The sequence below is a fragment of the Cnephaeus nilssonii genome, assembly GCF_951640355.1.
Source record: "Cnephaeus nilssonii genome assembly, chromosome: 11".
NCBI classification, from domain to species: Eukaryota; Metazoa; Chordata; class Mammalia; order Chiroptera; family Vespertilionidae; genus Cnephaeus; species Cnephaeus nilssonii.
The window spans coordinates 29142399-29167738 of NC_137082.1; the positions used below are offsets into that span (position 1 = coordinate 29142399).

The 25340-nt window shown below is 45.1% G+C and overlaps 1 protein-coding gene across 4 annotated transcripts in view; it reads left to right on the plus strand.

Moving 5' to 3' along the window:
• SLC23A2 (solute carrier family 23 member 2) overlaps positions 1-25340 on the plus strand; it is a 128037-nt gene that overhangs the window by 84222 nt on the left and 18475 nt on the right. For 3 of the 4 annotated variants that reach the window (XM_079783906.1, XM_079783905.1, XM_079783907.1), the window contains 5 exons: positions 10216-10304; positions 11274-11344; positions 12216-12397; positions 21795-21915; positions 22424-22580. In XM_079783906.1, coding sequence (XP_079640032.1) covers positions 10216-10304; positions 11274-11344; positions 12216-12397; positions 21795-21915; positions 22424-22580 — 620 coding nt within the window. Of the gene's footprint in view, positions 1-10215; positions 10305-11273; positions 11345-12215; positions 12398-21794; positions 21916-22423; positions 22581-25340 lie in introns of those variants that run through there. The other variant, XR_013814169.1, reaches the window with a different exon arrangement.

Consider the following 25340-nt stretch of genomic DNA (forward strand, 5'->3'; position numbering starts at 1 on the left):
CAACAGTCATTCTGCCATATCATCTAACACACAGCCATATTTAACTTCCCAAGTTGTCCCTAACATACCTTTTAGGGCTAGTCCCTCCACCTCCCTGAACCAGGATCCAGTCAAGTTCATATGGTGCATTTGTTTGTTGCATCTCTCTGGCCTCAATAATAAACAGTCCCCACCTTTTCCCTCCATATCACCCCCTTTTAAAGCGTCCAGGCCAGTTGTCTGTCGAGTGTTCTGTGGTCTGAATTTGTCTGTGTCCTTATGGTGGTATTTGATTTGTTCCACAATCCCTCCCCCCTTATTTGTTCTAACCTGGGAGGTGGGGCTAGAGGCATGGTTGGTTCAGGGTGAAAATTTTGCAAAAATTACTATATAGGTGACTTTACATTGGGCTTTCCCCACCAAATTAAAAAAAAAATTGTGTTACTGTCCATTTACTAAAGGTTTTAGGTAGTATAGTGTGGGGCAAAAGTAGGTTTACAGTTGTACGGGAAGCTGTTTATTCTTGTATTATTACTTATTAGTGACTATATTTTGCATAGGAACAACTGTAAACCTACTTTTGCCTCACCCTGTATATTAATGAAATGGGCCCCGTGAGAACCTGATGGTAATGACCACGAGGAGGGAGCTTTCCCGCACCCCCCTGACTGCTGCGGGGCTGGCGGTGACATCGCTCTCGTTCCGCCGTTTTCATGTGACTGTGGGCGAGCCGCCTGATCTCTCAGGGCCTCCTTCTGGTTAATCCTGGGTGCCTGTCCACACTCGCCTGCGGGCGCTCATTATTTCAGGGGCCTCTGGAAGGGGAGGAGGCAGACAGGCGCAGGCGGGGAGAGGGGTTGCAGTGAGCTTGGGGCTGCGGCAGCTGCCAGAGCATCTCTGATGAGCGGAGGGCGGTTGGGCATCGTGCTCCATGGCCACTGCCATCAGCTTTGCTCCTTCAACTCGAGCCTTCTCGGTGGCCTTCCCCCTTCTCCGAACACACTGTATCTCTGTTCATATTTCTGATGCTCCTGGGGACGGGGAGACTGACTGGGTCCTCTGAGGGCATATGGGGTGAATGATCTAGTTCTCCAGTCTTTTTTGGACTGTCACATCCTCCTTGCCCTGCACATTCTCACGCGCTCTGAATGGCTCCTCCTCCTCCTCATGGCCCACTGCCCCTCCCTCTTAGCCACTCTTTTAGCCAGGTGACTGTCGTCGCAAACGCTGTGCAGGAATAGGGCAGCATTACACAGGCCTAGGGGACAAAGCTGCTCACCAAACACCAGAGGGAAGCTTTTGTCTTTTTTCAATATTGTGGTTTTTGTTAACTATTTAACATAACTCTAGTATTTAAGGAATGTGTTGTCATCCCCCTCCCATTCCCATTCCTTTTAAAAAATATATATTTTTATTGATTTCAGAGAAGAAGAAAGAGGGAGAGAGAGATAGAAAAATCAATGATGAGAGAGAATAATTGATCGGCTGCCTCCTGCTCGCCCCACGCTGGGGATTGAGCCCACAACCCGGGCATGTGCCCTGACTGAGAATTGAACTTCTGATTCATAGGTTGACTTTGAGCTCCTGATTCATAGGTTGACATTCAGCCACTGAGCCACGCCGGCCGGGCAAGACACTTACTTTATAGACATAATTTAAATCAAACCTATTGAGGGGTAATTGACATACAGTAACTTTGAACCTTTTTTATATGTACAGTTATAGAAGGTTTCACTCACGTATACAGTCATATAACCCCACCAACAGAACATTGCCACACCCCAAGGACTTCTCTCGTGCCTCTCTGTGACTGCTTAGATCTTTAAGTAATAAAAGTATTTTAGGCTACCAGCCCTTGACCTGAAATAGGTGATGCTATCATGTTTGAAAAGGAGGTTATCAAAATCACACCCAAGTAGCCCTCTGGGTTCCTGCGCGCTGTCTGAGCCACGCCCGCTGCTGTGAGCTGTGGCTGCGGAGGGGACGGGCGCCGGTCAGCTGCTTCCTCCCCACCGAGGCTCTTCAGGAGCCTCTGATTGACAGTGGCCAGGAGAGTCCATATAATTTTTAGTGTTTATCTGTAAAACCAGAGTAACATGAACTTGAAGATAATGGTTACACTTGCTTTTAGTTGAGTTTTTTTTAATCAACTCAAAATGAATTAGAGATCAAATGCAAGAATCATGAAAACTTTAAGTACTAGAATGAAGTCAAAGTGATTTCCCTTTTTAATCTAAAAGTGGGCTTTTAAACTTTTAAACTCAAACTCCAGGAACAATAAAAGGATGGTCAATTTGATGACATTGAGTATGAGAACATTTTTTTAGACTTTGTAAAAATACACTGTAAACAGACAAAATTACAAACTGGAGAAAGTACTTGCATCATATCACAGAGAAGCTCTACTATCTCCACTATAGAAAGAACTTGAAAAAAAAATCAGTGTTAAAAAATAGCAAAAATCGTATAGAAAAGAGCAAAAAGACATGGACAGTTTACAAAAACCATTGTGCAGTGGCCCTTCCCCCTGTGAAAGGATCCTCATCAAACTGACTGGTAAGAGAAACATAAGTGAAAGCCACCCTAAGATACCATTTCCCCCTTGGTCAGATAGACAAAAAGTAAAAACCTCGACAAGCCGCTCTTTCGCCAAGGCTGTGGGAGTGTAGGGTTTCTTCCACATTGCTGTCAGGAGCGAAAATAGGGCAGCCCTGATGGAGAGGAATTGTACAATCTAGACTGCTTATGCATTTACCTTTTGATCCAATAACCCCACTTCTAGAAATTTATCCTGAAGATACATGCCCACATGTACAAAATAATATACAGAAAGTTATTTCTTGCTATGTAATTTGTAATGGCAAAATAGTTAACAGCCTAAATGTCCATCTACAAGAGACTGGCTGCTATGGGTCAGCACACAGCAGAGTCCTGTGCAGCCCTGAGAAAGAATGATTGAAGCCTCTCTGAACGGTTTCAGGATATATTGAAAAAGCAAGTGGAAAAAACGTTATGTGTATGTATATTTGGTAAGAAAGCAGAAAAAGCAAGGAGAAGTGAGGAATAGATGAAAATGGTTAACGATAGTAAGAATGGGTTGGAGGGGCTAGGGATGAGAATGAAACCTGGTATAATTCTTCATATGGTTTGATTTTTAAACTGTGCAAATGTTCAACATATTCAAAACGTAAAATCCAAAAGGATGAAGCAGAGCAAACCCTAAAACTGAAAATGAACAGAAACAAATAAACCTAACTATATGTCCAATTGCTAACCGCACAGAAGAAAAAAAAGAAGTAATCCACAGACTTTAGAACAGTACTTTGCATACCTTGAATAGGATATTTTCTAAGGACAAAAGAAAAGTTTTATACTCAGTCGTGTTGTTGTTAGTAATGTTGGTATAATTCTGGAACTGTGTCCTGTGATGTTATAGCATAGAACAAATCAATGAGAACATTGGAAATCAGGATGCTCAGTGTAGGAGGAGAGATATGTGTATGAAAAGAAGGTAATCTTTCAATTGTGTTGAAGTGGAGGGATCATTTTGATTTAAAAAATATTGTATCTCTGTTCACTAAATGATACCAGTTTTTTTTTAAAAAAAGATACCCAGTAACAGTGAGCCACCTAGTGCTCAGATCTTGGTTTCCACTAGTAAATAACATTTTCCACCAAAATGAAACTCGGCTCCTTGGAGAAGTGCTTGATGCCAGGGCTGAGAAAAGTACAAGTTGAACCTGGAACATCTACTGCCAGAAAGCAAGGAACAGCTCAAAAAGTGAGGGGGAGGTGTGGGGAAAGGGAACCTGCTTGAACGGGCTGCTTTGGGCAAGTTTAGGACAATTTAATTATTGAAAAGAACAGTCACGGAAGTGAGTTATAGAACTGAATATAAAAAGGGAACCCATTTATCTTTAGTGATGATATAAAAAAGAGGGAGATAAAATTGGACAAAAAGGAAAGCTGTTTTTTACAAAAGGACACTAATAAATATGGATGGAATGATAAAATTGGAAACTCATAATTTTTAGGCCCACTATGTAAGAATGTTAATAAGCTAGTGGAGATATAATAATTTCACAGACCAAGAATCACTCCACAAACTTACTAATTGCAGAAGGGAAAAGGTACTTTTAGAAATGGAGAGTTCCAGCAGTCACTACCCTAACCAAGCATTCCACCTGGTGGGGACACCTGACGACAGGCCTTCTGACGTGAAGCATTGAGGAGGGCACAGCACCCCAGCAGTCTCCTGGCCAGAATTGTTGAGCCTGGCTCTAAGCATGACATTGGATAACCAAACACAGTATAGAGGCTCTGATTAGATTGGGGGAGGGGGGCAGATGTAAAGCACTTTTATAAACAGAAATTTATGGTCTGGATATTAGATTACATTATTAAATTAGTTTCACATTTGGGTGTAATGGGAGGGAGGCGATGATGTAGGACAGTGGTCGGCAAACTCATTAGTCAACAGAGCGGCAAACCGCGGCTCGCGAGTCGCAGTTTGCCGACCACTGATGTAGGAGAATACACTCATTCTCAGGTGGTACCTGCTAAAGTACTTGGGTGAAATGCACCACGTCTGCAGCTACTTTCCACCAGTGCAGCTGACTGATGGGTGTGCACGTCCAGTAAACAACAGGACAGCGTTGTCAGTCGAGAGAAGGTTTTCTGGGGGACAAGTTGTGTTGTGCTTTTCTTTGTAGGCATTAGGACACACACTCCTAATGGCAGATGCAGAAATGAAACGATAGCTCCTCAAAGCCAGACCTCTGTGCTTCTTAGAGATCGTTTTGTAATTGCAGTCTCCGGGGACTGGGGTAGTTACCTGCTTTTCTCTTGAAAATTGATGCACATTTTACTCTCTACTCTCTCTGCCCAGTGCTTTTCATCTAAAAGTCCTCTCTCAAATTTGCAGTGAAAATCAACATGCAGAAAGACTTAGCCTCTTATTTTTGCTCTAATAAAATTCCTTTCAAACAATAATATTTGTAAATAGCACCTTTAGTTTATTATTTATTAAGCGAAACTTGGTGCTGGGGATACAGTGATGGCTGAAACAGTCCCAGATCCTGCTGTTAGGGCGACTTCAGCCCACAGCAGGAAATCAGCATGAGGGAGCTTGTCTGAACAGATCGCTTTGGTGCTGTGAAGGGAGCGGACAGAGGCCCTGGGCTGGGGGCTGACCGCTCCTCTGAGCTAACACCATAGGATGAGTGAGCCCGCAAATGATGCCAGGCCACCCCCTGTCAGAATGCCTTTGGAGAACAGCTCTGGGGTTAAGGATTAGCTTCCCCAGTCCTCCCAAAGGGGACCTTTCAGAGCAGGGTCCTCTAGTAGTTTTCCCCTGCAAGAGGAAAGCAAGGTGTTTGCCCACTGGCCCCCTCTGACCGTCACCACTCCAATCCCCGCTTTCCCCACAGTAAGGTCTCTGCAGTTCTCCAGGATTCAGGTCTGTTTGTAGCTCTTGTTTTACACTTGCTCTTCTCTCTGCCTGGACTACTCATAACGCCTTGCACATGTGATGGCGTGCTTCTCATCCTTATGCTAAGTGATTCTTTTGCAGACTCCCACAGCACCAGGCATCGCCATGTCACCACCCTTCACGTGTGGCCACAATTAGTGTCTCCTGCACACAACAGAAACTCCTCAACGGCCTAAGGATAGTTTTTTTTTTTTATCATCGTACCTGCTTATCATGTGTTAAGCAGACACCCAAGAAATGGTTCTCAAGTGACCAGAATAAATCCTTTCATTTGACATAGGGGTTGTCTCTTTTTTGGTGCCTCAGCCACCCCCAGAAGTCATTGTTCAAAATCCGGATGTGAGGACCCCACATGTGACTCCTATTAACCAGGACTGAGTGGAATTCAGAAATTTCCATTTAAAACATTTTTTAAAAATTTAAATTACAGTTGACAGTCGATATATTAGTTTTGGGTGTATGGCATAGTTATTAGACATATAACTTATGAAATGATCCCCTCAGTAAGTCTAATACCCACCTAGCACTATACATAGTTATTACAATATTACTGACTCTATTCCCTATGCTGTACTTTACATCCCCTTGACTGTTTTGTAACTACCAATGTGTATTCTTAGTCCCTTCACCCTTTTCACCCAGCCCCCCAATCCTCCTTCCTTCCATCTGTCAGCCATCAGTTTGTTCTCTATGAGCTTATTTCTGTTTTATGTTGTTTTTTAGATTCCACATTTAAGTGAAATCATAAAGGTATTTGTCTTTGACTTATTTCACTTAGCATAATACCCTCTAGGTACATCTGTGTTGTTGCAAATGGTAAGATCAGAAATATCCTCCTTTTTATTTTTTTCAAACCCTCACCGGAGGATATTTTTTCATTGATTTTGAGAGAGAGTAGAAGAGAGGGAAGGGGGATGGGGAGAGAGAGAAACATTGATGTGAGACAAGAGACACATTGACTGGTTGCCTCCCACATGTGCCCTGACCTGAGCTAGGGAACGTGCAACTGAGGCATATGCTCTTGACCAGGAATCGAACCTGTGACCCCTTGGTCTGAGGGCCAATGCTCTAACCACTTAGCCATGTCAGCTAAGGCCAAAAAATATCCATTTTTAAAAATATATATTTTATTGATTTTTACAGAGAGGAAGGGAGAGGGACAGAGAGTTAGAAACATCGATGAGAGAGAAACACCGATCAGCTGCCTCCTGCACACCCCCCACCGGGGATGTGCCTGCAACCAAGGTACATGCCCTTGATCGGAATCGAACCCGGGACCCTTCAGTCCGCAGGCCGACGCTCTATCCACTGAGCCAAACCAGTTTCGGCCAAAAAATACCCATTTTTTAACCAGTGATCCCTTGGGAATCAGAAAGCAGCTTTCTGACCTGGGGGTGCGTGACTTATAGAAATTATGGCCGGAGAGTCCTAAGAACACATCACAAATCCCGAGGAGGAGATCTTGGAATATTTCCTAGAGGAGGTGGTATTTGCCTGTGTCTTAAATGATGAATAAAAATTGAATATTAGAAATGATGACAAAGAGAAGGGATGAGCAAAGGCTCAGAGGCAAGAACCTGGACCAATTTGCCTGGAGTGCAGGTGTGTGAAGGGGCTGGTGAGATGTGAGGCCAGGGGACGTTTTGAGGTCACCTGGGTACCAAGGGGGAAATGGGACACCTCCAGCAGGGTTTCTTTCTTTTTTTAAAATTTATTCGGAGAGGAAGGGGGAGAGAGAGAGAGAGAGAGAGAGAGAGAGAGAGAGAGAAACATCAATGATCAGTGATGAGAGAGAATCATTGATTGGCTGCCTCTTTCATGCCCCACACTGGGATCGAGCCCGCAAACTGGCCATGTACCCTGACTGGGAATCGAACTGTGACCTCCCGGTTCATAGGTCGATGCTCAACCACTGAGCCACGCTGGTTGTCGGGCTGGTTAGGTCCTTTTGCTGTCTTGGGGCTAAAGCCCACCATGGGGATGTATCTCAACAAACGTGCCTATCTGCTCAGAATGTTTCTTACATCTAGTGACACTATCAACTTTAAAAACTTAAGTCTGAAAAAATCCACCACCTCTTCACATATTTAAAATATATTTTCCTGTAAACAAAGTTGGCCAGCTTTTTCTGTCAAGGGACAAGCAATAAATATTTCAGGCTCTTATAGTCTCTGTGGTGACTGACTGCCTGACTCTCCCATTGAAGCTCGAAAGCACCTGTCAACACCTCGGAAATAGATGAGGGTGGTTGTGTCCCAGTAAAACTTGACTCATAAAAACAGGTAATTTGCCAGATTTGGCTCATGGGCCTGTTTGCCAACCCCTGGCGTAAAGAAGGGCATGGTTTAATTGGTTTCCTTCCCAGTCGTCAGTACAAAATAAAATGGCAGGCAGGCTTGGCTACCTGGGGAGGGTTAGATGCTGGTGTGTGTGAGGTGCAGAGAGAAGAGCCCTAGGGTTGACCAGCATTACACTGGGGAAGTGCCTCTTGTTTAATGCAGTCACATGCCCTTGTAGCAACTTCCCTGAGAGTAATTCAGCCAAGCCGCTGAGTTATGCCGCCAGTTATGGAGGACCACACTTAACTGCTGGGGTACTGACTGCTGCTTCCTGTAAAGCGGCCACTTGTCTTTCAGACGGCACTGCTGTGGCAGACAGTGTGTGTGGCCCAACAGTGAGCAATAAGCCGCCACGTGCAGCCCTTTCCACATCCTCGGGAAACTGGGGCAGCACTTGTGGAAATTATCACCCACTTTCTGAGGAACCCAGGTTCCTCGTTGTTTGAAAGTGAGTGAGCTGGTTTGCTGCAGTGCTCTTAGGGCTTCTGGTCGGGGTGATGCCATAAAATACTTGCCCAGAAAGGTGCCTAGGCCAAGTGCAGACTGAGGTCGAGTATAGGTCATGTCCCCAGAAGGAGAACCCAGAGCCAGTGTCGATTGCAGTGGTTCCCAAGGACAAGCTCTCTAAGTGCAACCCATGGTACATTGTCCTAAGATGCATTGCTTTTTTAAATATATTTTATTGATTTTTTACAGAGAGGAAGGGAGAGGGATAGAGAGTTAGAAACATCGATGAGAGAGAAACATCGATCAGCTGCCTCCTGCACACTCCCGCAACCAAGGTACATGCCCTTGACCGGAATCAAACCTGGGACCCTTGAGTCCGCAGGCTGATGATGCTCTATCCATTGAGCCAAACCGGTTAGGGCTCTACTTTTAAAAAAAAAAGACTTTTTATTGATTTTTGAGAGAGAGAGAGAGAGAGAGAGAGAGAGAGAGAGAGAGAGAGAGAGAGATCGTTGTGAGAGCAAGACATTGATCAGCTGCCTCCTGCATGACCCTCACTGGGGATCGAGCCCACAACCCAGACATGTGCCCTGACTGGGAATCGAACCCACAATCTTTCGGTGCAAGGACGACACCCAACCAACTCAGCCACACCTGCGAGGGCCACTTCCGCTTTCGATGGTACTACGCTCTGGGATGGTTGGTGGAGGGCATGACCACGTGACTGGCTGCCAGCGGTGCATCTGGGCTGTACCGTGCAGCCTGCCTCTGTGTCTTGAATGTCTGGCCTCTGCCTGCTCTCAGCCTGCCTGCGCTCAGCCGATTGCATTGCATGATGAAAATGGCCAGGAGAACGAGGATCTTGACCCTCCTCCGGCTCGAATGGTGTGTGCCGACTCTGCACTTGTAAAGCAGATGCTTGTCCTCCAGCCAGAGCCACTCTGTTTCCCAGTCCAGTTCCTGTTTCAGTCAGGGCAGGACCTGCTGTCAGCCCAGGGAGGGATGCTGGGTTTCCGCCCCCCTGGCCAGGGCACTCTCACAAGGCTGCTTTGTGGTATTTAAGAAGGATCTTGACATCTGGGAGTTCCCAGCCCTGCAAACAGGAGCCAGTTTTCCATTTTACCCTGAAGTACGTTAACAGTAGTGGTCAAGGTCTCATGTTACCCCATAAAGCCACTTTAGTAATACAGCTGTAGCAACCTCTTTTGAATTTGAGTAGCTCAAGTGTTCATAAAGTTAACGTGACGTATCTAAAATACAATTGAATGATGAAATCTGAGTATCTGCATTTAGTTGGAGGGTGGGGGCAGGAGATTTTACAGAGAGTTTGCACATTTTCTGGGTCCTTTAAAAATAAGGTTTAGAATATTTGAGTCTTTTCATGATTCAGCAGAATATTATATCTACTGTTGGTTTATAACTTACAGCTTTTCTTTTCCTCAATGGATGTAGAACACTAACATGATTTTAATGCTTACCTCTGATTTAGGGCAGTCTTTGACTATAAAATGGAACAACAGGAAGATAAATATTTTTCTATGCTATTCAATAATTTGAAAGGGAGAAGGGTGGTGAAGTAGAAGACACACACTGATGTTTAAGGAGGAGCTCACAAGCTCAGCAGGAAAGAGAGACTTCCCAAATGCAAAACACCCCACCCCCAAGGGGAAAGGTGGCGATGGCAGGGCTGGTGTTGGGGTGCTGGTGCTGACTCCAGGGCTCCCCAGGGCCTGCCCCGAGGCTGTCTGGGGGAAGAGCAGCAGAGGGGAGGATGGAGAAGCCAGTGGCCCTGGCTGCCTGGCAGAGGCGATCTTTGCAGACCGGGGTTCTTTCTTCCAGGTGTGCCTGCATTTACTCATGTGCTGTTTGTCTATGGAAAAGACTGTTAAGCTATCAAATAGTGAACTACCTCGGTAGTTCCTGATGCCGTGATCATGGTTTTGGTCTCGTTTCTTTTAGGTTACCCCTGTTTCAGGCCAGTGCTTTTGCATTTCTGGCCCCTGCTCGAGCCATCCTGTCTTTAGATAAATGGAAATGTAACACCACAGGTAATTGCAGTTATTTCCACATATGTCCTTGGGGTCCTTTAACTCAGGTGATAAAAGGGAGGCCTGGACATGCTACCCTTGGCAGCCTTAAATCCTTTCTGGAATCAGGCACAGAACTCACAGACCAGCAAACAGCTTAGATGCTCCAATCTGTGGATCATGTTTCTGTCTCTCTCTGTCCACTCGTTCATCCCTAACCCCAGAACAAGTGAGGACCAGAAGGGGCCGCATTTCTCTGTACTAATGAGATTGATATGTATGGGAATGAAGAGAAAAATATTTGTGCTATTTTCCTGCCTCTTTCTTTCAGTGGATTTTATGAACCACCAGTAATCACTCTCTCTGCTGCATCAGCATCCCTTCTCTGAGACATCTCTGCTTTTTAAGGATCTGGCTGCTTTGGTTTTCTGCAAATGACTTTCACCTCCCTCTCCCCCCTTTAGTGATAAGATCAGGACAAGATAGGATAGGGGACTTGAGAAAACCAGACCTGTGGTACTCTCAAAAGACTGTTCGGTTTTTAGGTTCTAGGAGCAAAGTTTTCCAGCTTCCCTTTCCTTCCATGCTCCTTGGAGTTACTTGGTGACCACTGAGTTGATTTGGAAACTGGAGGAGGCCCTCCGTTTTATCTAGGTTTTTAAACCTCAGGCAGCCTTGCTATTGGTTTGCAAGTTAACTGCTTGCAAGGGTTGGTCTTTGTGTGAGGCTGGCACGAGCCATGTGCATCACCAGCTCGTCAGCTTCTGAGAAGCTGGGAGCTTCAGCCCATGAATACATTTGGTTAAGTTAGCTCTGGGGAATCCGCCCTTCAGCATGGTAAGCCACACTGTTGAATTTCAGGGATGGGTATTTGTATACACACATACTTAAACAGGGAGGAAATTCTTCTTAAAAAGAGTGAAATGAACGTGTCTTGTGAAATGTCAGTGTTGTTTCAAGAAAAATTTTGTCTTTGTTTTTGTTTTCAAGATGTTTCATTTGTCAACGGAACCACGGAGCTGCTGCACACCGAGCACATCTGGTACCCCCGCATCCGCGAGGTAAAAGCCGAGCATGCCCACCTGTGGCTGCTTTGTGTTTCTCCTCAGCTCCACTGTTGATTGTGCCCAAGAAATTGCAGTTGCTTGACTAAGCCCTCCCTTTCTTCTCAGCTACTGACATGTTTATCTCTGTCGTTAAACATGTCCTTCAGTTTAGATGGCATCACTGTAAAATAAAGCACGCAGAAATGCTTTGTGCAACCAGACAGTATTGTTTCTCACCCTTCATTTCCCTCCTCTCTCTGGTGCACCCACAGGCCTGCGCACTGGCACCCCCAGCGGAACCAGCCGAGGGGCGTGGCTCCTTTGGAAGGAGCTACAGAGGCTTGTCAGCAGGCAGCAGGACTCTGTGTTGGCCTGTATTTGTGGAAAGAATTAAGATAATTGCCTATTCAGTGCACTTGAACGGAACAGGTCGTGGGAATCCTTAGACATAAGAATGGCTGACAGTTTATTCAGATCTTTTAAAACCTATAAGATCATTCACCATTCATTCAGAGTCAGCCCAACTATTCTGTACAATAGAAACATTCCTTTAGTGTTTTTATCAATTGCGCTGTCTTTTAAGTGTCCTGCAGGGACTCGCTTTTTAAAGTCAAGGAGCTTTATGTTGCAGTGTCCCTTAGGAATTATAAGTTACGCCTGTCTCATTTATCAGCGGAAAAGGCAAGTTCGCTTTGCATCAGGTGCCCAGTCCTATAATAGTATTCTTACATTAGCCCGGTCATACATCACACCGGGAAATTTCCAGCCATGTCATGCCGGTTGTATAATGACTTGATGCCTCACAGAATTGTCAGTTGTGGATGTGGTGACATTGAATAGTGACGTATCAGCAGCTTACTCACGTCTTTGCCCGCTCTTATTCCAGATCCAAGGGGCCATCATCATGTCCTCACTGATAGAAGTGGTCATCGGCTTCCTAGGCCTGCCCGGCGCTCTGCTGAAGTACATCGGGCCCCTGACCATTACGCCCACGGTGGCCCTCATTGGCCTCTCCGGTTTCCAGGCGGCGGGAGAGAGAGCGGGGAAGCACTGGGGCATCGCCATGCTGTAAGTGTTCTGAGACCCACTCAGTTGTGGACGGTAAAACTCTCCCCTCATCCCACCCCCAAGGGGCGGCCTCTTGGAACATTCTGACTTTAGGAGATAGGTTTTGTTTTAAGCCAGAACTTGATTCACATTGTGCCAGGGGATTGACGGTGTTTTAGAGTCGGAGTTGGGAAGTGACTTGCTGTCAAGGTATGCTGAAGACTTGGCAGTGGTGTGCAGGGGAAGGAATGTAAGGTTTCAAACTTAGAGTGGTGCCATTAGCTCTTGACTTTTGAAGTCATACCAAGTCTGCATGAATTGAAATACCTAGAATCCTTTAGAGGAGACTCAAAAATATGTCCCGACTAGCAGGAGACAGATGCAGCAGGAGGGTCTGTTGGCATCGGAGACATGGCTCCAGGCCAAGCAGAGCTCTGCGCACCCGTGTGGAGGCCAGAGTCCTGCTAGTCATCGCCGGTCCTTCACACTCATTAAACATGTCACCTCCCCTTTAAGTAATGTCAGTAAAGACGTCCAGGACTTCGATAATAGTGTAAGGTTGATTCTTAATTAGAGCCATGGAATTCTGTATACCACAAATAGAACTCACTTTCTCTTGTGTGTCTGTAGAAGAGTTGATCAAATAATAGGGAAATGGTTCCAAGACTGGAATTTTACCAACCAGTAAACAAATTAATAACACAAGAGGATTTCCAATTGTTTTTGTATTGCTTTGTGAAATATTCTATAATCCTATATAATAAAAGCCTAATACGCAAATCAACAGAACGGTGGGAGACTGGTGGAACGACCGGTCGCTATGACATGCCCTGACCACCAGGGGGCAGACGCTCAACGCAGGTGCCAGCGAGGGCCCCCAATCGCCCCGCCAGTTGCCCCGCAGAGGGAGGCGACCAGCGGGGGCGATCAGGGGGCAGGGCCAGCTGGCTAGTGGGCGGCGCCAGGCCGGCCAACGCAGGTGCCAGCAGGGCCTCTCGCCTCCTCCACCCCCCCCCCCCCCCCCCCCGCCCAAATCACCCTGCTGGTCGCCCCACAGATCAGCCCTGATCGCCAGCCAGGCCTAGGGCCCCTACCCATGCACGAATTCTGTGCACCAGGCCTCTAGTTATTTCATAACAGGCAGCACTTACTGAGCCTGTGCATCACTGCTATACATAACACTTGCACGTATTATAAATTAAGGTGTAGGTATCAGTGTTGTCCCCACTAATGAAGCCGAGGCATAAGGATCTAAAGTTAGCTGCCCAGGGTCACACAGCTAGTAAGTGGCTGGACTGGTTTTCAAAACCCGTAACACTTAATCTTGCCTCTCTGTGTTAGAACATGCTATATCAATAAAATAGATCCTTGCATAATCATAACCCATATATCATTACAAATTAAGGTATGAGAAAATATCCAGGATTGTTCTGAATTTTCTCATTTCATTGAAGGTTGAGTAATACACACACCAGGCTTGGTGTAGAAGGCATGCTCATTCAGTGAAATGCAGTAAGTTGCAAAAAGGAGAAATTGTATTTACCATCATATACTTAATTTAGAAATCAATAACAAAATGGTGAACAAAGCCCCCAAATGGCTTAGAATCATAAAAAAAACACACCAAAAAAACCCAAAACAGTTATTAATAACTTGTAGAGTTATATATAACTTATTTATTGAAACTTCAGAATTGCTGATAATTTAGAAAATGACGATGGAACAGCACTGGTCACACTTGGCCGAGTAGTCAGCGTGGTCTCCGGCTTCTCTTGTGCTCCCTTCCTGACCGTTCTCAGTGCTGTAAAATGCTTGGCCATTATCTCTTCAAAGCCGCCTTTTCTGCATCCTCTGAGAGCTTCAGTAAGACACATGCTAGAACTGTGGAAGCTGCTAGGTTTGTCATGTTGTCTGAAACCTCGCTGGGCACTCAGGACTTTTTAGCACTGGACTCTCAGGTGTGCACAGGTGGGAAAGGATCCTGACTTATTTCACGATGCCTCCCTCGCTCCGTTCCTGCTCGTCTCTTTCTGGTACTTCTAGACTGTTGGACCCCGAACTCTCCCTCTACTTCCCTCTCCTGGTTTTCATCTCTTCATCTTCTTTCTGTATTCACAGGGATTTTCCTCAGCTTTGTCTTAAATCCTTCTGTCGAGCTTTTTATTTTTGCTCTCATGTTTCTGTTTTTGTTGTTGTTGTTGTTGTTTTATTATTGATTTCAGAGAGGAAGGGAGAGAGTGAGAGAAACATCAGTGATGAGAGAGAATCATTGATCGGCTGCTTCCTGCACGCCCCACACTGGGGATTGAGCCCGCAACCCTTGCATGTGCTCTGACCGGGAATCAAACCGTGACCTCCTGATTCATAGGTTGATGCTCAACTGAGCCATGCTGGCCGGGCTCTCATGTTTTTTAATTGCCACGAGGTCATCTTTTTACGTGGGGTGTTTGTTGTGTGAGGGCAAGGCCTCCACTCTGTGTTGATTACCACGGCACCCGCAAGCACCTGGCTTGCCGACTGTCACAGAGGAGGCAGTTAGTGAGCACACTGTAAGTAAGTGAGGGGAGGACTGGAGTGGGGGTCAGACTTTACCCATGACCATGGGGAAAGTCGAGAGTAATGTCAAAGGACTTTTATCCCTAAAAGAAGCGCTGGTCTCTAGTGATGAGACAGTGAGTGTATTACATCTTCAAGGAAGAGAGAATTTCTGCACTATTTAACCTTTTCTGGAGCTTTAGAAAGAAGGGAAACGACTCAGTCGTTTTATCTTAATGGCAAATACTGACAGAGCTAATGAAAAAGAGAGTCTGACCAACTTCTTCCTTCCTGGGGTGTGGAGCGCTCAGAGCCGAGGGCAGATATGTTTAGGCATCTCTCTCTACTGTAAAGCTTCTTAAAAATTTTTTTTAACTTTATTTTTATTGTTGATACTATTATAGATGATCCCATTTTCCCCCTTTGCCCACTTCCCCCCACTCCCCACCCCCAGCCATCATCACACTGTTTCTGTGTCTATGGGTTATGGTTTATGCATATATGTTCTTTGGCTCATCCCTTTACCTTCTTTCATCCAGTCCTCCCCCCACCTCCCCTCTGACAGCTGTTGAAATCTTCTAAAACACAAGTGTGCAGCAGATTCTCCCAGAAAGGGCCTTTGGATCCAGCTCTGCATACACCTAATTTATTTTTTTAGTGCCACATCTGTAAACATCTGGGAAGAATGTCTCTTACAATGTGGTTTGGGAAAAGGCTGCTACAGATAATACAATAAAAGGACAATGAATTTTGTGTTATTTCAGGACCTCAAGGAAGGATGATTATTAGAAAGTTTATTAATAAAACCATTATGGGTCCATGTGGATTTTATTAATAAAAACCACAGTTACAAAAAAAACCCAATAAAATTCAACTGTATATCTTTACTGCAAACTGTTTGCAGTGTGGGAATAGAAGAATCTTTCATGAGTAAGATTTTAATTAAAATGCATCATTCTTTTTTTCTTTTTTTTTAATATATTTCATTGATTTTTTTACAGAGAGGAAGGGAGAGGGAGAGAGAGTCAGAAACATCGACGAGAGAGAAACATCAATCAGCTGCCTCCTGCACACCCCCCACTGGGGACGTACCCGCAACCAAGGTACACGCCCTTGACCAGAATCGAACCTGGGACCCTTGAGTCCGCAGGCCAACGCTCTATCCACTGGGCCAAACTGGTTAGGGCGAAAATGCCTCATTCTTTAATGGCAAAAGACTTACTAGTAAACAGGCCTGCCTATTGTAATCAGAAACCAAGATAAGTATGCTTATTACTACCATGTCATTTAAAGTTGTCCTGAATGTGCTAACCAATGCCTAAGACAAGAAAATCTATAATAAGAAAAGTATAATATGCTAATTAGACCGGACAACCTTCCGATGAAGCCGGGGCTGTGAGGGAAGCCCGGGTCCTGGGTGCCGGAGGGAAGCCAGTGCTGGCAGCCAGAGGAAGGAAGGCCTACTCTTGCACGAATTTCGTGCATCGGGCCTTTGGTAAAGTAATATGGATCAATACCAGAAACATCAGGGAGAAGGGAATGGCAGTTTGCCCTTATAAAATTAAAATACATTCCAGAGCTGAGTAACAATACGGTGGTCCTGGTCCTGGACCCGGATGACTTGGGTAGAGCAGAACAGGGAGGATAGAAATAGAGCCAAGAAAACATTCGTATTTAGTATGTGTTGCAGTCATATTTGAAATCAGTGTGAGATGGAAGAATTGTATAGGAAAAATTAGATAATTATTTGGAAAAAAGGTTAATTTTTACTTTATATCAAATCACATTTCAGTTAAATTAAGACTTAAATGAAGAAAATAAAACTATAAATGTACTAAGAGAAAACCTACATAAACATTCAATCAGGAAAGACAGGGAAGATCTTAAAGCTGATATTGAAAAGAGATAGATCGATAGATTTTACTTCTAGTGCATTTAAAACTCATATCAAACCAACACTGAAACTAAGTTAGGAATAAATCTGGGAAAAGATTTACAGCAAATTCTACGAGAAAGGCTAATGTCTCCAATTCATAGTATTTCACTAATTAGAGTCCCAGTGGAGCAATGGATGAAGGATATATGAGCAGCCATCCTATATAATAAAACCCTAATATGCAAATGGACTGAATGGCAGAATGACCTGTCGCTATGATGCACACTGACCACCAGGGGGCAGAAGCTCAATGCAGGATGCTCACCACTGGCAAGCGCAGCAGTGGTGGTGGGAGTCTCTTCTGCCTCCACGGCAGTGCTAAGGATCCTTTGAGACATCCCCCAGCAGTCGGACATCCCCTGAGGGGTCTCGGACTGCGAGAGGGCATGCACCAGGCCTCTAGTCTATAATAAAAGGGTAATATGCTAATTAGACTGGACATCCCTCCGGATAAAGCCGGGCCAGAGGGAAGCCCGGGTCCTGGGTGCCTGCTGGTGGCCGAAGGGAAGCCTGGGTCCTGGGTGCCAGAGGGAAGCTGGTGCCAGTAGCCAGGGGAAAGAAGGCCAACTCTTGCACAAATTTCATGCATTGGGCCTCTAGTTTAGCAATAAGAGGAAATACAGATAGCTAATTAGTGTTTTAAAAGGGTTACCCTTCCTACTCAGTTATCAAAGCGGATATTCACAGGGATTCTGTTAGCAGTGTATGTGTGTGTGGGGGGGGGGGCGGGGGGCAGGGGATCGGGTTTTACAGCATGGATCCCTTAGTCACTCCAATAGAAATGGCATTTAGAGACACATCTTAGGGAAGTGGTCGGCAAACTCATTAGTCAATAGAGCCAAATATCAACAGTACAACGATTGAAATTTCTTTTGAGAGCCAAAAACCGACTTCTGTGCATGGGCCACAAAGTTTCAATTGCACTGTACGTGCGCGCACGCACGTGGTATTTTGTGGAAGAGCCACACTCAAGGGGCCAAAGAGCCGCATGTGGCTCGTGAGCCGCAGTTTGCCGACCACTGTCTTAGGGGAAGGTAAATGTGGTGACATTTCTAACACCTTGCATAGGGCCTTAATGGGAACTGTTTGTTTTTTTCCTTGAGAAAACTTTGTTTATTTTTCTTAGGGATAATTTCAAACCTTTTCAAAAGTAGAGAGAATAGTGTAACAAGCCCTCCTGTACCATCACCAAACACTCATGAGAAGTCTCATTGTATCTGTACCCCTCCCCCCAATATTAAATTCTAGCCATTTGAGATTTAACAGTAAATAAACAGGGAAATTTAACATAAAGTAATTCCCATCCTCAAAAAAATCTGCTCATGATTAACTAGTGAAAAGTTAATATTTATCCTTTCGTATTTTTGCTGTTTATGCATAAATATAAGCATATATACATGTGGTATACAGCTTTACCATTATATTATTTTATAATTTGATTTTCACCCCAACATTTTTTGTTGGACTCACCTTCCCACCACAATGTGTTTAGATATATTTCATTCTTTGTAAAACTACACAATGTTAAATAGAAAGAAATAGTCTGTAATCTCTTAAACCATTCCCCAGTTGATACTCATGAATGTTGATTAAAATATTGGCTGTTGCAAACCATGCTGAACTAAGTAATTCATGTGTAAAGAATGAATGTTAAAGTAAATGATGGTAAGTTTTTTTTAATTGATGATGAAATTGGTAGAGACTTTAAAATATGTAAGGCCCCGTGTTACAGAGAGCAGCAAAGGAATGTTCTTGGTCCCTGGGTGGTACTGTAAATTCACTCAGCCTTTCTGTTCATATTTGGCAGAGTGTATCAGAAGCTTTTAAGTAAGTTATTTACTGTTGGACAGATCCGTTCTGGTCACCAGGAGATAGGCAGGCGCCAGGGACGGGTGATCTGTCACAGTCTCCATTGCTCCCCGTGTCGCACCTGTGGGAATTGTTAGACGAGACGTGCTGCGTCTGTAAGATGGAATGCTGAGCAGCACTAAGGTGCTCGTGCAGATCTCCATCTGTTGAGGTCATGGCATTAATAGGGCTACAAGCTGGTTGGGCAGCAGCATGTAAAGTATGACTCCACTTTGGGTCAGAGGATGACTACAGGCAGTCCTGTCTCCCTCTCTAACCCCAGGATGACCCATTCACATCCCAGGAATGGGAGCCGTTCACAATTAATAGGCCAGAATGCTACATAGTTGTCACCAGTGGTGGGATGATGGGTGATCGTAAGGATTTTGTCTTTTTTTTTGTTTTTTGTTTTTTTTGCTTACCTGCCTTTTATAATTTCCCTACATTTTAGAGTACGTTTCTTGAATAATATTTATAAGGTAAAAGAAAGGTCAACAAGCCAGCCGTATAGAAATGTGAAATGGACTAGTTGGCTGTGGTGGCAGAACCCTGGCCTGAGGATCTGGTGCTCAGATCCTTGTCTCTTTTCTGTTCAGTCAAGGTGTGTGAGCATGGGCACCCCCCAACTCCTGCCTCTGCTGTGGGACTGTCTGGCTTACCTGCCCCATCGGTGTATTTGAGGATGAACATAAATTAGAAGCAGACTAGTTTTAGAGTGGAAAGAATATGAGCACTCATCTGCCAGTCCACTCACTTAATTTGCGTTGCTAGATCTGGGCCCAAGATCAGGGTGTCCTTCCCTGAATTCTGGGTGTGTCCCTCATCCTAATTAATTAATTAATTTTTTGTAATCTTCACCCAATTCCATTGATTTTTAGAGAGAGTGGAAGGGACGAAGAGAGAGAGAGAGAAATCAATTAGTTGCCTTCCACACACGCCCCAACTGTGATCCAGAATCTGACCCATAACCCTTCAGTCAGCGGGTTGACATCCTTAACCACTGAGCAAAATCGGCTAAGGTCCTTACCCTTTTTAATTAATTTAAAGTATGTTTTTATTGATTTCTGAGAGGAAGGGAGAGAAAGATAGAACCATTAATGATGAGAGAGAATCATTGATTAACTGCCTCTTGCACACCCCCAACTGGGGATCAAACCCGCAACCCAGCCATGTGCCCTGACCCGGAATTGAACTGTGAACTCCTGGTTCATAGGTTGATACTCCATGCCGGCCAGGCCGAGCATCCTTTTTCAAATGTGCTTTGAAAAGTGACCACCACAGTGCAGGTGTAATTGTCACATGGGTGTCTCCTGCAATAATCTATATGTATAAAAGCCTAAATGACCGTTTCAACCAGATGACCGGATGACTGGCTGGTAGCTATGACGTGCACTGACCACCAGGGTGCAGACGCTCAATGCAGGAGCTGCCCCCTGGTGGTCAGTGCGCTCCCACAGCCAACCTCCCACTACCGGCCAGCCAACCTCCCTCGGGGAGGAGTGACTGGGCAAGATGGCCCCGATCGCTGGCCAGGCCGAGGGACCCCACCCGTACATGAATCCGTGCACCGGGCCTCTAGTGATAACAATAATAGCAGACATGGGGCCTTTTTGGCTCTGAGTGTTCACTTTGAAATAAATCAATAGCATTTTTTAAAACATGAACATTTCATGTTGGCCTAAGTTTAAAATAAACCAGTTTTAATGTCATTGCTATACCATTTTTGTTGTTCAACTTCACCACCCCAGAGAAATTGGAATCACTTGGGCACTATGCATGTTTTCAACCTTGAACTGGTACTGGCCTGGTGACCTTGTGGTAGAGCAGAGACCCCTGTCACTGGGATAGCGAAGCCCAGGGTAGGCAGGGAGACAGCGGAGCACAGGCCTGTGCTCCAGCCGGGTGCAGTCCCCACTTCATTAGAAGTGTTACAGTGAAACTGCACTTGACTGACCAATGGAGCGGATAATTCCATCTCAGCCATTGGAACCGTGCCCAGGAACAATTAAGCGTAGCTTTGTTCCCACTCTTCCTGCCAACTCTATCTCGGGTTATAAGTGAAAGAGCGAGTCCCGCTGGATGATGAAACACATCACTGTGCACCTCTATTGTTTCAGCGATGGGAAGCCATCCCACACCTGCCACACTCGGGCCCTGGACTGAGGATATGTCGGGACCTGCTGCAGGGAGGGCACCCGACATCACTGCCTCCTGTGGCCCTCATGCAGCTGGGTCAGGAGTGTGGGTCAGGGTACAGGGGCTCCTGCACCCGCCCAGGCATCCCAGCCCTTATGGCCCATGTTGCAAAGTGGTTCAGAGTCCAGGCCGTAGAGTCCTGGCCCACCCACCCTGCAAACTCGAGCGACATGATCTTGGACGTTGTCACTCTAACGTGGATGATTATAGAAGCTGCTGCAGAAGGTTGAGATGATGGGTGGGAAGATCTTCGCATAATGTCTGACATACACAAACATCTCACAAATATTAATATTGCCATCTACTGTATATAGGTCTCTTAAATATTGAAGCTTTTTGCTTTTTAAAAATAATTTTTGTTCCTTATAAGTAAACCAGAAAATACAGAAAAGTAGGGACAAATTTGCATATTATATTGCCACCTGAAGCCAATTCCTGTGAGCATTTTGGGTCCCATCTTTGCTGTTCGCATGTATGTGTGTGCATGTGTACACGGACACTTGTGCGGTAGTTGCTTGTTTTTTAGTTAATTTGTAGTTATAATTACACTCCACTCTGTATTGTATCTGTCAGCCTGTCTTTTTCTCTGATATAGCATGAGTTTCTTCCATCAGTGTGTACATTCTTTGGGTTTTCTTATTCTATTATGGGAAATTTAGCCAAAGCATTTACATGGTGACTTTCATTTCTACATCAAGAAATGCTAAGAAAAAGTGTTCTGATATCTTTTCAAAAATGGCATTTACAAAAGATACGATTTCCCAAGTAATAGTTAAGAGGACTAGCCACTTGCTAGAGAAGTGAGTTGAACATATGTGATCACTTTGCCATTGAAGGTTTGAGTAATATTTTAACATATAGACAAACAACTTTGAAACTAGTTTATTTTCTCTCTCTCCTCAGGACAATTTTCCTTGTATTACTGTTTTCTCAATATGCCAGAAATGTTAAATTTCCCCTCCCAATTTACAAGTCCAAGAAAGGATGGACTGCGTACAAGTTACAGCTTTTCAAAATGTTTCCTGTAAGTAGTTACTTTTTTTTTTTTCTCCTGACATATTGCCCTTGGTTCGTGACGTAAAATGTTTAAGTGAAAGGAGGGTTTTCAGCAGGGCTGCGCAGGGGCCCTTGTCTGTGTGGTGACATTGGGGTACTAATGACCCCCCAACTTGCCATGGACTTCAAGTCAAAGTGGTAGAAGCTTCTGATTCTGAAATCCTTTAGGGGGACATTGACTGTCCTGGGACTGAGGGCGGTCTGGTTCCACGCTGCCTCTGAGGGACATTGTCCGTTATCTTTATTTTATTAGCCAGACTTAGGGTGAAAGTAACTTTATCTGCAGACAACTCCTCTCTCTAAATCTGATCCCATTCAAGCAATAGGCTTTCCGCAGATCTTTTATGGGTGTTTTGAGTGAAATGGTGGCAATGGGGGGTTCTGGGCTATGGCACTCAGATGGTAGGAAGGCATATGTTTTGCCAGCAGCCGCCCCCTCTGTGGCTAACAGAGCCTTTTTTTTTTTACCCCTTCAGATCATCCTGGCCATCCTCGTGTCCTGGCTGCTCTGCTTCATCTTCACAGTGACAGATGTCTTCCCTCCTGACAGCACCAAGTATGGCTTCTACGCTCGAACAGACGCCAGGCAGGGTGTGCTTCTGGTGGCCCCGTGGTTTAAGGTCCCGTACCCCTGTAAGTATTCTGGTGGCAGAGGGGTCAGGAGCTCACGAGGGCAACTGAGAGGCCTTGGAAGTTAGCAGAAGGCTCTGCAGCAGGAGAAGCCTTCTCGTCCCTGTAGGTCTTACCATTCTGGTCATTAGAGGATTCAACCCCCAAAGAAGGGAGGTCCTGTCCCAGGAGGGCCATCATGAACACAGAAAGACGAACCAGCTCCCTTCTCAGGTTAACTAGTTGGTTCTTTGGGTTCCACTAGAGTGAAATCCTAGACAAGAGGCCTCTTGCCAGGTTTGAGGTCTGGTGGCCTGGATTTAAGGGCAGCTCATAGAAACACAAGTACAGAGCCATGTACACAGGCCCAGGCCTCTGAAGTGAGCAGACTGGAGTGGGAGGGGCCTGAAGATTAGCAAGCAAACTGCTCAAGCATGATGGGATTTGTATAATCTTATAATGGGGAGCTATAATCTTTTAAAATTTGGTCCAGCTGTCAGAGGTAAACTGATATTCACAAATGCGTGGAAGATGGATCATTAGTTAAGATTTAAGTGTTGGATAACTCTTGGCAAGGTCGGGGGGAGGGACAGTCCCCAGCTGAGGTATCATTTGGATTCACGTGTGCTGGGAAGACCCCTCCCCAGTCGTTATAAATGCTGAGTTGTTCTGTGGTGTAGACTCCGTTCTGACATTTGGGGCTTAGTTAGAGAAGCCTGAGCTTGTTTATTCCCCTGCTCATAGCAGTCACATTTTCACGTTTTATAATGACAAGGAGAGAAAGGAAAGGCCAAGAATATTAGGACTGGGTCAGAGACAGCTGTTGTACGCCTGTTCAATGATGGCAACATTGGCAGTTGTCCTTTCTGTTCTTGACGCATTTACAAACACTTAAAAAAATGTAGCCTTTCTAAAATAACACTTTCATCAGATCATATGGTCTAAGTATATATGTATGTACATAGGTACTCCTCTCCTTTTTAAAAAAATGCATAGTTCATAAATCCATAATAATAAAAGCATAATATGCTAATTAGACCAGATGTCCTTCCAGACGAAGCCCAATGGTGGGGTCGAGCCCCTTGCACGAATTTTGTGCATCGGGCCTCCAGTATACATATAATCCGAGAGAAAGAGATTAAAAGCCAATTGTTGAGGCAGTCAGGAGGTGGCCTGGGCGGGCATGTAGGGAGAAGCCCCCACAGCACATGCTGGGTGGTCCTCCACCTCTGCACGTGGCTGCTGAGATGAGCAGGTGGCTCTCCAAGGAGCCCACCTCCAAGGATGCAGGTGGGCTCCTTGGAGAAGCAGCTGTGCATGTGCTGAGAGACAGCTGTCTGGCTCCCGTCCTGTCACCCCCAACTGCGTGAGCTGCTCTATTGCCCAGGGAAAAGCTACCCCAGAAAGCCAGGTGGATTTGGCTTAATTTGGAGTCCAGTTTTCAAATATGTCACTGTCTTTATGTTCTGTCTTTAGCATGCTAAGAATTACCTGGACTGGCTGTTAAAATACAGATTTGGGGCCCAAAATGTCCACAGTGCTGAGGTTGAGAAACACTGCGGTAAATAAAGTAACAACATAAATTAAAGGAGAGATGAAATAACAGTACATATAGAAGGCTGGAAGCCAACAAGGTTTTAAATATATATAATCTGAAGAAAAAAGGTCCAACATGTAAAAGATTACAAATTTAAAATGTTGAAGTAGATGGAATAAGGATGTTATAAATCAAAAGTAAGGACTTCAGGCACAAAGGGGAAAAAATAGAAAACAGTAAAAGGCAATTTCTGAAAAAATAGTAAATAGCAAAATGAAATAAAAATCTCTCCCCTAAATCAAGACACTAAAATGAAACCACAACTTGACATCAGCAACAAGGTAACCATAGAAAAGATATTAAAAATACAAAATGTTGCTTGATAAAGAAATTGTCTGCGTGAGAAAAATCTGTTCCAAACCCACTGGAGATGAGATGCTGACCAAGCCCGTTTAGAGTGGGCATAGAGCGTGCTGGGCCGTTGCCCGTGGATGTGTATCTTGACCCTCTAACCCCGGGCCTCTGAGTCCTCTGTCTGCTCCCATGGAGTGAAGTAGCCCAGGTGGGAGCAGTTAGTTCTGTCCTCATGCACAGTCCAGGCATGTTCTGCACATCTGACTTCATGTGTCACCTTTTTCTTCCCAAACCTGAAGTTGCTCCCCATTACCTATACAGTGGTCGGCAAACCCATTAGTCAACAGCGCCAAATATCAACAGTACAACGATTGAAATTTCTTTTGAGAGCCAACTTTTTAAAACTTAAACTTCTTCTAATGCCACTTCTTCAAAGTAGATTCTCCCAGGCCGTGGTATTTTGTGGAAGAGCCACACTCAAGGGGCCAAAGAGCCGCATGTGGCTCGAGAGCTGCAGTTTGCCGACCACGGACCTATGAGAGAGGCCAATCGCCTCTAGGTGGCGCATGGAGCCCTCCTAAACATGCCTGCCCCCTGGTCCTGCTCACCTGCTGATGCCCGACGCTGCCCTTCTGAATGCCCTCTCCACTCAGCTCTTGCTCTCTAGACCCCCTCCGGACAGGGATGTCTTCTTCCTGACTTCCCAACTTCCACTCGCTGTGACCCAGTTTGGGTTGCCTCCCTTTGATGTCTAACCATTACACTGTTCTTGGAGCATTCATCAAACGACCTTAATGACCCCTGCACAGGAGGCCATTTTGTCTTATCAATCTTCCTCTTCCCACTGTGTTTTTTCTTAGTGACTATATTATAACTAATGGTTCAAGGGAAGA